Below are 14887 nucleotides of genomic sequence, written 5' to 3'. Positions count from 1 at the left end.
CCTTTTCTCAGTTAAAAAAAATTGGAAAAAAATACTACTATAATGGAAGGAGGAATTGTGATCACTTGAGAGGGAGAAAGATGAAAGAGCATCCACTCTCACACAACTCTTATTAAAGTGTGTTGTTCTAATTATTCTGTGTTATTGCTGGTGTGTGCATTGTCAGGGTTCTCTAGAATAGGACTGATAGAGTGAATATATATTACAAATGAGGATTTATCAGGTTGGCTTTTGTGATATACTCTATGAACAATGGCTATCTGTAGTTTTAGAGGGTTAGAACCTAGTGGCCGCTCAGCTTACAAAGCTGAAGGAGATCCCAAGTTAATGCTGAAGGCTTGGAAGAGTCCTGTAGAGTCACAGGTCTTCAGTCTATGTTGGAATGGCATGGGGTCTCAGTTCATATGTCAGTGGAGAATGGCAGCAGCAGTACTACAACAGGATGGAGCACTCATCAGCAAAAAGCAGAGGCAGATGCTGCATGCCATATGGGTGTTTTGTAGCCCTTTTTCTAAAGAGATGGCTGCTGCTGGAAGGTCCCTGTGCTGGATAATTTTTTGTCAACTTGAGATACTCTGAGAGGTGGGAACATCAATTAAGAAGATGTCTCCATAAGATCAAGATGTACACAAGTCCACAGGACATTTTCTAAATTAGTGATTGATGGAGAAGGATCATCTGATCATGGGTTGGCATCCCTGGACTGGTGGTCCTGGGTTCTGTAAGAAAGCAGGCCGAGGAAGCCAGTAAGGAGCACTCTTCCATGGCCTCTGCATTGGCTCCTGCCTTCACCATTTTTGATGATGAAATGTTATATGAAACCTTTTCATCTCCAAGTTGATTTTCGTCATGGTGTTTCATCACAGCAATAGTGACCCTAACTAAGACAACCTTCCTACTCCACTGGCTTGGGATGGTACTCAGAATAATATCTAGTTGGCTCCATATCCAATAGAGTTGAGAATTAAGATTAACCACAGTAGTGATTATTGTTAATCTTTCAAAATTCCTAATTTATAAATGAGACTTTTTAAAACTCAGATATGGGTACATAGGAAATATTTATATACTGAGTTCAATACTCCAAGGCTTAAAACATCCATTGACAGATCTTGAAAGATATTACTTGTAGGTGGGAACACAACTGTTTATTACTATGATCTATACCAAGAATTCCAGAGGCTGTTAAGAGTACTTATTGCCCTTTACTAGACTGGGTTCTGGTCCCAGCTCCCATAGGATAGCTCACAGCTGCCTGTAAGTCCAATTTTGGTGATATGATACTCTCTTCTGGCCTTCCAGGACAGTAGACACTCACATAGCTCACATATACACACATGCAGTTACATATACACAAAAGTAGCATTAATTAACGTTAAAAAGAGCTTCAGATGTCTGTTAGTCCTTTCTTTTGTCTACCTTTCATTTAAACAGCAGGTTTTTTGTTCCTTTGTTATTACTGGTTCAATATTTTTCTCTTGATGATTTTTGTATATGTATAATGACTTTGTTGTATTTATTACAGTTTTTGCCACATTGTTAGCTGATTTTAAATTTACTTTTGTTTAAAAACTCAGTTTTCCTGAAAAATTCACATTTAGCGTCGCATACTTGCAGCATTTAGACTGTTTCTTTAGTGTCTGCCATGTTTTAAAATGGTTCTTCTTAGCTGGAAGATGGATTAGTCAGTTCACGCTTGCTCTGCAAGGAAGAAGATCTGAGTTCTAGGACCATGGAAACTGCAATCATGGCTGCATATGATTGTAATCTCAGACTGGGGAGGCAGATAGGCAGCTCTTTGTAGAAATTATAATGAGGGTTCAGTTAGAAACACTGTCCCAAATCTCAAAGAGGTGGACAATCGCTGAGGATACACCTAGCATTGACCTATCGCCTCTCCTCCCAACACTCCTGCACTGCCTCTATGATTCCTCTTTCGTACCCCAATGTTGCTGACTATGACTTTTTCCCTTGTAGCTTTTTCTTTTTGTCCCCTTTTGACAAAGATTCCAAGTTACCTGTCTGTATCTCTTGTGAGAAGATCCAATTTTAATTTTTTGGCCTGTTTTATATTTATTAACTGAGATTAATTTTAAGTGTTCATAAATTTCTGTTGTGATTGAATTGTTTCTTTCTAGAAAAGCATGTATGCAAGTGAATATCTCATTTTTTAAATTTTAAGTCCTTTAAAATATCTACATGTATGGCCCAAGGGAAGAATGTTTTGTCAGAAAGCCTTGTGCAGGTTGCAGTACCCACACTGGGTGGCTGATGCCCACCTGTAATTCCAGCTCCAGACACTGTGACTCACACTTTCTCCTGGTGTCTGCAGGTGCTTACACACATATGCACATTCACAGATATAAATAAACAATATTTTTTCCCACAAAACATGAAATTTCAACTAATGGCTTCAACTGTATTCAACAATTCAGTACAAATCCCTCATTTTAGTTCATTCTAAACTTGTCATTTCGTTGTTATTTTTTCTTTTACCTTCCAATTGTTTTGTTCTGCTAATGTAGTGTAATTTTTATGTAATTATATAATGCAGTCTTATAAAAATAGGACTTTTCTGATTTTTTTATTTCTTATAAAATTTTCTGATCTATACATTTCCACAAAATTACTGGCAGTATATATTTAATAAATACTAAGTTTGCTTTAGTTTAGCCTTTTTGTTGTTGAATTTTAAATATCCTTACTGTTTTCTTCCTTTGCTTGGCATGTCATTTTGGCATATAAATCTGTAAATACTTGGGAAATATTAATTGTAAGACAGCTTTTGGTAGAATCTAGCATATATAAGGCCATAGTAATTCACTGTAATACATGTGTATACAGAGAGAGAGGAGACAGAGACAGAATGAGACAGAGACAGAGAGAGCTTTTTCTAAAACAGAATTAATTCTATTTTCTAGTTTCCCCTCTTCTGCTCTCCAATTTTATTTTAATAGCCTTTCTATAGAGTTCAGTCCTGTAGTTACTTCTTTTGTCCAAGGTCCCCCAAGCCAGCAACCTTGGTGGTCCCTCGGTATTATAGGTTTTGCATTAATGATATAATTTGGTGTTAAAACTACAGATTCAATCATTTGGGTTCTTGTGTACATTGTGAGATTCTTAGTTTAACACAGATTCTCTCAATTTATTGGGCCAGGAACTTTTGTCCAACTTTTGTCTCATTTGGTCAAGAAATCTTAGCACCACTCTTGGTTTAACAATGAATTGACTTCTCTCTCCCACCTGTCACAGAGCTCGTTCACACAAAACCTGTTTCCCCCACAGAAGCCAAATACCCAGGTCCTTCTGTGCCTGAGCTCGAGATCCATGGTTCCATTCTTACTTGGCTTCTGTTTTATCTTTCTTTTCCTTCTCTTCCTTTCATTAAACTTTCTAAGCCCTTCCAACTTTAAAATGATATTTTCACTCAATCTACCTGTGAGACATGGTAAAGCTCATTGACTAGCACATATCATAGAAAAAGACATGCGGATGCTGGTTGTTCCTCTGTCTACTGTGTGGACTGGATACAACAAAGTTTTGTAGCTGAGTTTCTTCATCCACAATTGGAGGGAGTCACCAGTTATTAATCACTTTGTCCCTTTTTCAGGATGACTTAATGTTTGTATATATGTATATATAAATGCTTATGACCCTATGTAATACACAATAATTATATTTAATTGATGGAAGTTATTATTAATTGTATTGTTTGTGAGTACATAATATGACCCTGTGAATAGAATTTGGTTTTCCTGGATCATCTTATATTGGGATATATGATGGAAGCTTGGCAATCCATGTGGTTGTGACTTTTACCTGTGATGTTATTTATCAAAATACTCAAAGATAAATGATGATGTATGATACAGCTGTACAATTTTGATTCCTGTGATCACAAGAGGTTTTTTTTAGGACTTTAGATGTCTAAAATTTTCTATGTCTTTGAAAAATATTGCTTTACTCAAATGTATTTAGCATTTACTCAAAAGGTTCTTTTCAAGTCAAAGAATATTGTGCCCATATTTTCCATCATAAATCGAAAACTTGTAATCCCAGCTTGCGATAAAAACACTTTCACATAAAACATTGTGTCTCTATGTGACTTTCTGTATCCTATCTGGAGTGCAGTCTTCTGTCCAAATTGTAGGTCTATGTCTTGGTTTATAAAGCATGCACTCAAAATTACACAGACACATGATATATTTCTATTTTAAGAGGTATTATTGCTTTATGAAACAGTCTTACATTCACTGAAATTGTAAATGACTCCCCTTAGCATTCCAGGTTTTTTCATTTTCTATCTGTTTTCTTGCATTATACAAATAAGCTGTGTTGTGAGAGAATGGGCCATTCAGCCATCTCTCTGCAGCTATGGACTTGAACTTGGCATTAGAGAAGCCTCTGGCAGTCTGGTGACCACACAACAGTGCAGGGAATATTTCTTCTATGGTAGATTATTTTTATAAATTCTGCTTATTCTTATTTTTAGATATAAATTTCATCATAGCTTCTTTAATTTATAAGTTCAGATGTAATGGTGAAAGTGTCCAAAGTATGACTCTTTTTGTAATTGTTGATACATATTTTCAAATTTCCTTCAGTATAGCATTATCATAAATTTGTTTAACCTTATGTCCAATGCCTTACACTAACTAAAAACTAACTTCCTGTCTGTATAGCATTTCTCAATATAGGCTCTTGATTTTAGAGGTAGTCAAAAATTATGTCTATTCATTTTTTACATTGCATTTGAGCCACTTTCCCAAATTCTGCTTGTATTATTTAAATAATTCGAGTCTTTAAGATTTTTGAATTATTGTTATTATTATTATTACTATGTTGTTTTCTATTTATTTATTTATTTATTTATTTACATCCTGGTCACACGTTCCCCTCCCGTTTCTCCTCCCAACCCCTTTCCCCCACTCCCCCTCTATTCCCAATTCCTAATCCAATACACCTCCATTTCTGTTTAAGAAAGGGCAGGTCTTCCATGAGTATCAGCAAAATGAGGAAAATCAAGTTTCAGTAAGACTAAGCACCTCCACATGTATTAAGGCTGGGCAAGGTGACCCAGTATGAAGAGTAAGGTCCCAAAATCAGCAAAATATTTGGAGACAGCCTCTGTTCCCACTGTTAGGGGTTCCATAAGAGGACCAAGCTACATAACTGTAACATATATGCAGAGGGATTAAAATAGTCCCATAAAGTCTCTGTGGTTGTCACTTCAGTCTGTGTATATGAGTATGGGTTCATGTGTGGCACAGTGAGTGAGTGTGTGTGTGTGTGTGTGTGTGTGTGTGTGTGAGAGAGAGAGAGAGAGAGAGAGAGAGAGAGAGAGAGAGAGAGAGAGAGAATATAGCTCAGAAAAGAGCTTTTGGGAGACAGTTTTCCCCTTCTACCATGGTTTGCAAGGATCAAATTCAGGTCATCAGGCTTACATTGCCATTGCAAGTGCTTTCTACATGCTGTTTCATCTCACCAGATCATTTAAGTCTGATGATAAAATTCACCTCTATAGCCATCCAGTTCTTAACATTTCTATAATTTTAAAATATTCTTTGAATCACATACATTCAACCCTGAAAGCTCTATACTTCTTTCATACTCATTTGTTGAATTATTTAATTAAATGTCAAGTGCTAGCATGTAACAGGAACTAAGCCTGGCTCTGGGATTACAGACATAGCCTAATGCAGAACTGAATTTCTTGAACTCTGTACTTTACCCATTCATTTATGGACTCTATGTCTTAGTATTGATGGTTTAACAGGACCTAACAAGAATTCCTGAGAGAAATCACCAGAACTTGTGGGTACTCTCTCTTTTTAAGAGTGTTACACAACCTCATGCACCTTCAGAACACATTTTCTTTGAAATCTTGCTTAGATTAGGCTAAGTGCATAATGACTGTCACTATCCTTTGCCTCTACCTGTTGGAAGTTTTATATGACATGAGTTTTCATCAGGTCACCATCTAATACCTTTCACATGTCTCTACCTTAAGACTCCTCAAAACTCACACTTCAGCCTCTTCTAGACTGTTGTCCCATTTTATGAAGGGAGTTTGTAACCAGAGACTGCTCATTCATTTCCAGACTTCCCAGAACCAAACAATCACACAGAAACTATATTAACATTTTGGCTGATGACTCCAGGGTATTTCTAGCTAGCTATTGCATCTTAAATTAACCCATTTCTATTAATCTATGTATCACAAGGCTGTGGCTTACCATTAAGATTCTGGCATCTTTGTCCTTTAGCAGATACATGGAGTCTCCTTGACTCCAACTACTCTCTATATATATATTTGTGTTCAGATTTATTTCCTGGCTTTATTCTGCTTTGCCATAGATCAAAGCAGCTTCTTATTAGTGAATGATAATAAAACATATTCACAATATACAGATGGCATCCCACATCATCTCCCCTTTTTTGTCTAAATAAAAATGGAGGCTTAACTTTAACATAGTAAAATTACATATATAAAACAGGTAGTAAGCAAGAATTATAGTTACCATTTTTAATCCATTTACATTTGGCAAATTAAGGAAAATACTCTATCATCTATCCTATGTTTGTGAGTCTAAAGTTCTATATCTAGTTTAGCTTTTATCATAACTAAGGAAAACTATATTTATAACTATACAGTCTTTAACCCATCATAGACCACAGAAGTATATAATATTACCTAAGTAAATTAGAAATACATCTTAACCAATGTCCAAAGTTCTAAAATTAACAGAGACATCTTGCTGGGTGAACAGTCATTCAAAGTTCTTCTGTAGCATTGTGGCATACATCTTCAGCCTACAGGACCACAGTACCCAGGAGACTTTTTCAGGAAGCAGGAAATTTTAAGATCTATACTGCCTTGTAATAGCAAAGGTCATCAATTGCTTTCTTCTGTGTCCTGCAGAATATCTGAAAATTTCTTTGGTGAAGCAGGAACCCTGAGGAGCCATACTGTCTTTTGGAATGGTCAGGAGCCACTTTTTTGAGGGTCCTGCATATCCAGGTTATACACATATCATCAAGAAGTCCAGGCAAGAGCAGTTTCTTGCCCAAATGACTAGCCTTCTCAATTGAAAGCAAATTCTGTAACAAGTTTCTTCGGTGACCATCAAACTCTCTGAAGTAATTGGTGCTGCCAGAAGCAGACATGTCTCACTGTTGTAAAGGTCTCAGTTCTTAAAACATTTTAAATGTCATTTTCTGAGGTTCTTTGAAAGATTCAAAGAATATCTATCCATCTCAAATATATCTCTGTATATCTATAAAACATAGATAACATGTCTATAGCTTGACTATTATATATGACTATTGATTAATCTTTATCTCTTAATTGTGCATTACATTTTTAAATGAGCTGAACAAACACAATACCTTAAACAAAAACAGAGATAGATATATACAGTGTAACAAAATCGACCATAAATTTGTATCGATAAACCAAAAATCCATACCAATGCCAAGTATTCATCTCTATATAATATCCTCCTTTTTAAATAGACATTAACTGTGACCACTAATCACTTACAATCAACAACTTTTCAAATGTAAACATTTATAAACAATCATTTGGGAATCTTGGTATAGTTTTTTTCCCAAAAAAACTGCTGTTTTGGGGGGAGAAATATATTTATTGTTCATGGAAACATTTTTAGGGGGCTTTGTTTCATCAAACCACATAGCCTAGAAGGAATCCACAGGTTCTGTCAAAATAAAAGCAGAACTTCTTTTCCAAAGCAACATATATACTTAGACCCAAATTTTAAAGTCAAGATACTTTTGTGTTGGTTTAACCTAGCATACCCCAGAGTTAATTGTCTCTCTGCAGTCAAAAAATTTAAAGAAAATATAATAATATATATATAATCCAGATTTTTGTGTATATTCCACCTTTATGTGGCTTATTTTTCTTTACTCCTTTAATCTATGACTGTCTGACTCATTTATATTGCTTTTGCTGTCTCTTTAAAGACATTTTTGTTCTTTAAAACTATTTTTTTTATAACTGTCTATACTCTTCTCTCTCTCTCTTTCTCTCTCTCTCTCTCTCTCTCTCTCTCTCTCTCAAGCCTATCTACAGTTTTTAAACACACGGTGTCTTGTTTAGAGGGTTTTTTTTTATGTCTGAATTTTTCCCATTGTGTATCTGAAATCCTTTTCTGACAAAAAGCATTTTAAAATGGTAAGCAGTGTAGTGGTGGCAGCTCTGGATACTGGCTCCACCTCTCTGGGGCTTTTACCATGGTGGAGGTAGTCCCATCACCAGCTCTGGGAAAACAGTTGGTCCACGCTGTCTCCAAATAACTTTAAGCATGCTCTGAAAGAGTCATAGCCATTTGTAACACCAGCATGAACCAGGAAGCTGTCTCTTTAATGGAGTCCCAGTTTTTGCTATTAATGCTGATTCAGAAAGCCTTCTCTTAAAGGAACCATGCCTCTGCTCGCCCCCAGCAGAGATTACCTGAGAAAATCATGCTACCAAAAAGCCATGCTTAGCTCTCTTCTTTTGTATCTAGAATTCCTTCCCAAGCTCTCTTTGGTTTTATGTAGATTTAGTTGACCCATGTTGGTACAATTTTGTAAATGGAGACTGCATTTAGTTTTCCAACCACCCAGACCAAATAATCACACAGAAATTATATTAATGACAACACTGCTTGTCCAGTGACTCCTGCATATTTCTAGCTATCTCTTATATCTTAAATTAACACATTTCTTTTTTATTAAGAATTTTTGTACAATCTTTTCTCATTTTACATAGCTATCCCCATTCCCACTCCCTCCCCTCCTCCTATTTCCTTTGCCCTTTCCACACCCTGATGTGGAACCTACTTTTGCTCCTTCAGCCAATAGTCTTTGAGATACCAGCCCACTGGGATGTGGTATTTTTCGCTTTAAAAAAGCAGCAGCAGCCCTTCACTGGCTCTCTTGCTTCTGATTCCCCTTTTGGCTATCAGACACGTTTCCTGGTCGTGCAGGAGGCTGTTGTCTAGGACGGTGATCTGTAAGTTTTTCCCTTTAAATAAATAACCCTTTTATTAGTCATAATTCCAAACTGGTGTGGGATTGTTTTGTGACTGACTTCATTAACACCCAGCTCTCCATCCACTCCTAGAAAGGGTAAGGTTTCCAAGGGGAGTCTGGCACTTCACTTTGAGGGAAGACCAAGTATCTTTCCCTCTGAATCTAGGCTGAGCCAGATATTCCTCAAAAAAGAATGTGCTCCTAGATGTCACTTCAAGTACTAGAGATCAATCCTGGTCCCTCTACCAGTTGCCCTACAGACTGCCCAAGCCCTCACAGCTGTCCTCCACATTCAGAGAACCTAATTTGGCCCTATGAAGGTTTGCCCAATTAATCCATTGCTATTAATCTATGTATTCCCATGGGACTGTGAACTACCAGTAAGTTTCTGTCAATTTTCTCCATTGGCAGCCCTACATGTCACCAGCTTGACTCTGCCTACTCTCTCTATATCTCTATTCAGATAACTGCCTGGTTTTATTCTGCCCTGCCATAGTTCAAAGCAGCTTCTTTATTAATGAATGGTAATAAAACATGTTCCCAGCATAAAAAAAAAAGGCATCCCTCATTAGGTGGCATACTGATGCCCTTCTGATTTGATTGAGATGAAAAAAGGAGGTTTCTGGAGTCTTTCAGATAGTCTAAATTTTTAATAACCCTTTTATCTTCTACATTGTAGCTTCTGATTTAAAATCATGAAGGCTAAAATTAATATCAATTTTAAGACTGTTAAGGCTTATCTTAGAGTAAACTAAACTATTACAATCAACTTTATGATTGTATTATCCACCTTCTAATTCAATATATATTTTCTGAGGCTCCATTATTCCATAAACACTATGAAAGGCTCTAAATGTGACCTACTTGTTTGGTATAACTAAGTAGCTATTAATTAGAATCATGCAGTTATCAAACTTAAGAATCAACTCTCTTTTAATAAGTTACTGTGTTTAGTATAACATGCTACATCCTTAAGTATAACTTCTAAGTTCCAAAGACAATTAAAAACACTGATTGGCCAATAGCTAGATAGGAAGTATAGACAGGATGACCAGACTAGGAGAATTCTAGGGAGAGGAACGTCAGAGTCACCAGTTAGACAGAGGAAACAAGATGAGAATGCTTTATTGAGAAAAGGTACTAAGTCACATGACTAAACATAGACAAGAATTATGGGTTAATTTAAATTGTAAGGGCTTTTTATAATAAGCCTGAGGGAATAGCCCAAACAGTTTATAATTAATATAAGCCTCTGTGTATTTCTTTGGGACTGAATAACTGAGGGACTGCGTGAAACAGAAACTTGTTTACAGAAAAACATGGTTAAATTATGGTCATTGCTTAAAAGTTTGTCACTATTACTATAAATTAATTTTATTATATTATGTAGCACTCACCTTGTTTATCAAAAGCATGTTATTTTGTTTCATGTTAATATTTTTAAACTACAAAACATTGATCATCTGACAGCAACATCATTAGGTATTAAACATAAAAACATCTTAATATTTATTTTCACCCAATATAAATGAGGCTGTTTTTATTTTTAGTGTATTTCCCCATGTTTTAATACTCATTGTAATAAGGTATGTTTTTAAATTCACTTTAATTTCAAGTCTCCAAAGTCCAAGTCAATAAACATGTCTGTTTTGAGAGGTACACCCAAATTAAATTCTAATTAAAACATATCTACTATGTTCTCTAAGTGGAACAAGGATTCCATTTGTGATATCTGAAGATTATTGAAGGTCTTTGTATTTGGAAAGAACTTTTTATAATTTGTAGCATTAATAATCCCTGCTAAGACCTGTGAGCTCATCTTTCATTTTTCTGGAATGGAACTCGCTGATTCCTCACAATTCTTGCAAACTGTGTTTATATTCTTGAGGACATTCCAGATTCTCTCTGCTCCTTTGAAGTCATGAAAGATTGAGCATCTCATTTCTTAGATTGGGGACACAGATTTCACATTGCTTTGCCAATGACAACAGTGACAGAATTTTAAAACAAATGGCATCTCCTGCATGGCTGGTGTGTTTAGGGAAAAAGAAAAGATTTCTCTGAATTCCTAAACATTTTGTTCAGTTCTTAAAGAATGGATACATTCCTGGCAGTAAATAAGAAAAGGGAAAATATGACCTTGACTAAAATAACAGAGAAAATTGTCCAGTAAGAAAGCTAATGCCTTTAATATTTCTAAAAATTAAAAAAGGAAAAGAAAGGTTTTGTAATTGAACGTTCTGCCAAATGTGAGCAGTGGTGTGGTCTGATGTGGTCAGGTCATCGCATTTATGAGTGAGCACAGACTCTGAGCAGAAACAGGGAAGAGAAAAGCAGATAGAGAGCAAGAGCCCCCCTTGCCCATCAGCTCAACCTCAGTTACTGATATGGAGTGGTCCTCAAAAATTGATATTCTTTTTGAGAGCCCAAGATCTACACAGAAAGTGTAGACTGCCAAAGGGTAAGGTCAGGCTTATTACTAGTTGGGAGAAACCCCTTAAATTTCTTCATTACACTTGATTTATCTACTTTTCTGTTTTCCCTCTGCTTCACCCAAACACATTCTTCCTTGTTCTAACACAACAGCTATTAATTGTAATTAAGTGGTTTATGCTCTATGAAATTGTTTGGTTTTATTATTTTTTTCCTGTAATAACATAAGCATTAGAAAACAAATGCACTGTTAACAAAGCAGCCCAAATACCTCTACTATGAATTTTGTCTAACCCTGACTATTGCATCCATTATCTTCCTAACTCTTGTTTATGTTTATTGTTTGTTTGTTTTGTTTTGTTTGGGAGGGTGTGAGACAGTGTTTTTCTTTGAGCTTTGAAACCTGTCCTGAAACTCACTCTGTAGAGCAGACTGGCCTCAAACTCACAGAGATCCACCTGTTTCTGCCTCCCAAGTGCTGGGATTAAAGCAGAGATCCACCTGTTTCTGCCTCCCAAGTGCTGGGATTAAAGCAGAGATCCACCTGTTTCTGCCTCCCGAGTGCTGGGATTAAAGGCTGCGCCACCGCCCGGACTTATCTTCTTCGCTCTTATTCTCACGTCATTTGTGGTGCCAATAACAATACTAATTAGTTAGAAACCTATTACATTAAATGCAATCTACAAAGTAATTTATTTATTTATTTAGTAATTATTTCTAGTTTATTGTCACAAAAATTATACACATATAATTGCAGTAATAAAACAAAATATGTGTTTATATTTTTACATTTTTTACAGAACTAAAACTTAAATACTTCCTTAAAAATTTATCTACATAATTTTCAAGTAAGAGTTTATATATTAAGAACACAGTTTGATATAATTTTATAACCAAGATGAAGTCATAATGAATTCTTTTTAAGTTAAAAAACTATGTTTTCTGTGGCATTGATAAAACTATAGCAAAAAAACTCATATTCATGTTTTTATTGTAGGTTACTCTATATATTTCTTTTATATGTTTTAAAGGGTCACATAATAGCATCCTGTGATGCCCGTGGAGTTACGAAGCTGTGGGACTTCCGGAAGCTCATTCCAATTGTGTCCATTGATGTGGGTCCAAGTCCTGGCAATGAGGTGAACTTTGACTCAACAGGTAGGATCCCTTTTGTTTCAGTTTTGTCACCAAGCTAACATTTTTTTTTCCTGAAATCTTTTTTTCTCTTCAAAGTCTTGGTAATACCTTATTTGTAATTTTTTGTTTTGAATACAACAACTACGGTATTTGTAGTTAATAAATATTATGAGTCTTATTACAAAAGAATTATATCAACTACAAAAGGAAATAAATCACAAAGAAGAGAGATGATACTAATGTAGACACACCATAAGCTTGCTGACAGCCTCATGTGTACCCTTATACCTGGGCCTCCTGAAACATAGGTAAGTCAATGGAGAAGAACCAACATTGCATCAAGATGAACTTGAAACATTTTAATAAGATACTTTAATTACAAAACATTAACAAATTGCTTAGAAATATTTTAAAATGTATATGCATATTCATCTATTATTGAGTCTAAGTGTTTTATGCTCTACAAAACTGTTTGCAGCATTTTCCTGAAATAGTATACGAATTGTCAAGCAGATAAAACGTTTTAGCCCTGCTGATGATGAGTAGGTGGAATCTGCTGCTAAACAAAGTGATTCCAATCATCCACTTAGAAGATTAAATTGCTGCTTCTTCTCCATATTTAATGTTGATCTCTGTTGAGTGAGGAATTGACAGTAAATCTTCGCTTTGATAGTGTGATGCATGCTTAAGATGTTTTAATTTTTGAGAATTCCTCAAAGTCTTTGAGTTATTTGTGATAGGTTAAAATTTTGATATGACGAAATTTCCATTGTTAAGGAAGAAATAAATATCTAAGAAGAAAAGGTAATTTTTTATTAAAACCATAGTCCTTATTAATTCTCAGGTCTAGAAACATAACTATACAAAGAGTAATTCTGAAACTATAGGATAATTGCTGTACATGTTTTGGAACTGATTTTGTACTATTACAATTAAACATCTGAAAATGCAAGTTGTGGGTTTTTTCTTTAAAGTGTTACTTGTATTTTCCTTGCTTATTAATATATAAATGATATTGGAAGCATTCTTAGTTACTGTATATGGTGGCAAACAGAGGTATGCTTAGGAGGTAGAAGAACGAGGGCCCTGAATATAAGTAAAAGTTTCAAAAAGAAAAGAAAGATTTTTAGCAATTTTCTTGACATTAAGTCACCATGGTCTGCCATAATTCAAAGAGAAGGCACTGTGAAGAATAAAGGATTTCAAAAGAATAAATAAAATATTTCAAGTATTAGTATTTCATTTCATACTCTTCTATGTAAGAAATTAATATTTCAATGCAATGTTCTGACATGTAAATTTGCATTGGCATCAGATCTCCATGGGAGTTTCTCCCAAGGGGTCAAACAAGCCCCATTCCTAAACCCATTCTGATTATCTTGAGCAGGCGTTCAACTATTCATGTCTTCGAATTTTGAACTTTGAATGGTAAAATCTAAGGGTGTATATTCTAATAAAAGGAATTAAGGTCTTTATAAGAATATTGATTGCACAAATTAATAGCAGCTCTATATTTTCTTGTCATTATTAGATGTGTTGCTACTAACTTTTTATTGACCTTTGCTATGCAGTTGGAAAGATCTTTGTACAGTCAGGAAAATATGATTTTAAATAAATATTAGCACCTATCTTCTTGCTGCACAAGTCAATATATTAGAGTCTAGGTATGGCAAATCTCTTTTTTCTCCATGACTGCCAAGTTCCTCAGCATCCAGCAATGCTAGGAAAAGTACACAGAATCCATGGTAAAATGATGAAACACATAAAAAACAGAGACTGCAAACCCTGTCATCAGGTTGAGGAAATGTAATTTCAGTTCGACTTTTCCATCCCTTTTTCAAGGAACATATGCTAATTAATTTTAATTCAATGTGCTTGAGAAATACTGTCATAAGGCTTTTCTCAGAGAATTATGAAAAACCTGTGCTTCTCTACAGACGTCCTAACTGATCCTGTTTAAAAAGGTTAAAATAAACCAAAAGTTGGATGAGCTGGGGGAGCCCAAGATCAAGTCAGAACATGAGTAGAAAGACAGAAAATCAGAAAGTATAGTACTTAGGATTTTGTTGTTGTCAAGAGAGTAAAGAGTGCAGATCTGGAGCTGGCCAAAATTACAGTAAGGATAAGTGACTCCTAATCTTTGCTACTTGCTATTTATTTGTGATAGAATATTCAGTAAAGGGGTACACCCACATTCTGAGACAATGGGGATGTTCTTTCGGGAATTCACCAAGGCCAGCTGGCCTGAGTCTGAAAAAGCATGGGATAAAACCGGACT

At 35.4% G+C, this 14887-nt stretch overlaps 1 protein-coding gene across 1 annotated transcript in view; it reads left to right on the top strand.

Moving 5' to 3' along the window:
• Spag16 (sperm associated antigen 16) overlaps positions 1–14887 on the top strand; it is a 1047686-nt gene that overhangs the window by 777838 nt on the left and 254961 nt on the right. The window contains exon 15 of the mRNA XM_026786385.1: positions 12504–12630. Coding sequence (XP_026642186.1) covers positions 12504–12630 — 127 coding nt within the window. The remainder of the gene's footprint in view (positions 1–12503; positions 12631–14887) is intronic.

The sequence above is a fragment of the Microtus ochrogaster genome, linkage group LG4 (assembly GCF_000317375.1).
Source record: "Microtus ochrogaster isolate Prairie Vole_2 linkage group LG4, MicOch1.0, whole genome shotgun sequence".
Taxonomy (NCBI): domain Eukaryota; kingdom Metazoa; phylum Chordata; class Mammalia; order Rodentia; family Cricetidae; genus Microtus; species Microtus ochrogaster.
The sequence above is the reverse complement of the archived record's forward strand: the minus strand, read 5'-3'. Positions and strand labels throughout refer to the sequence as shown.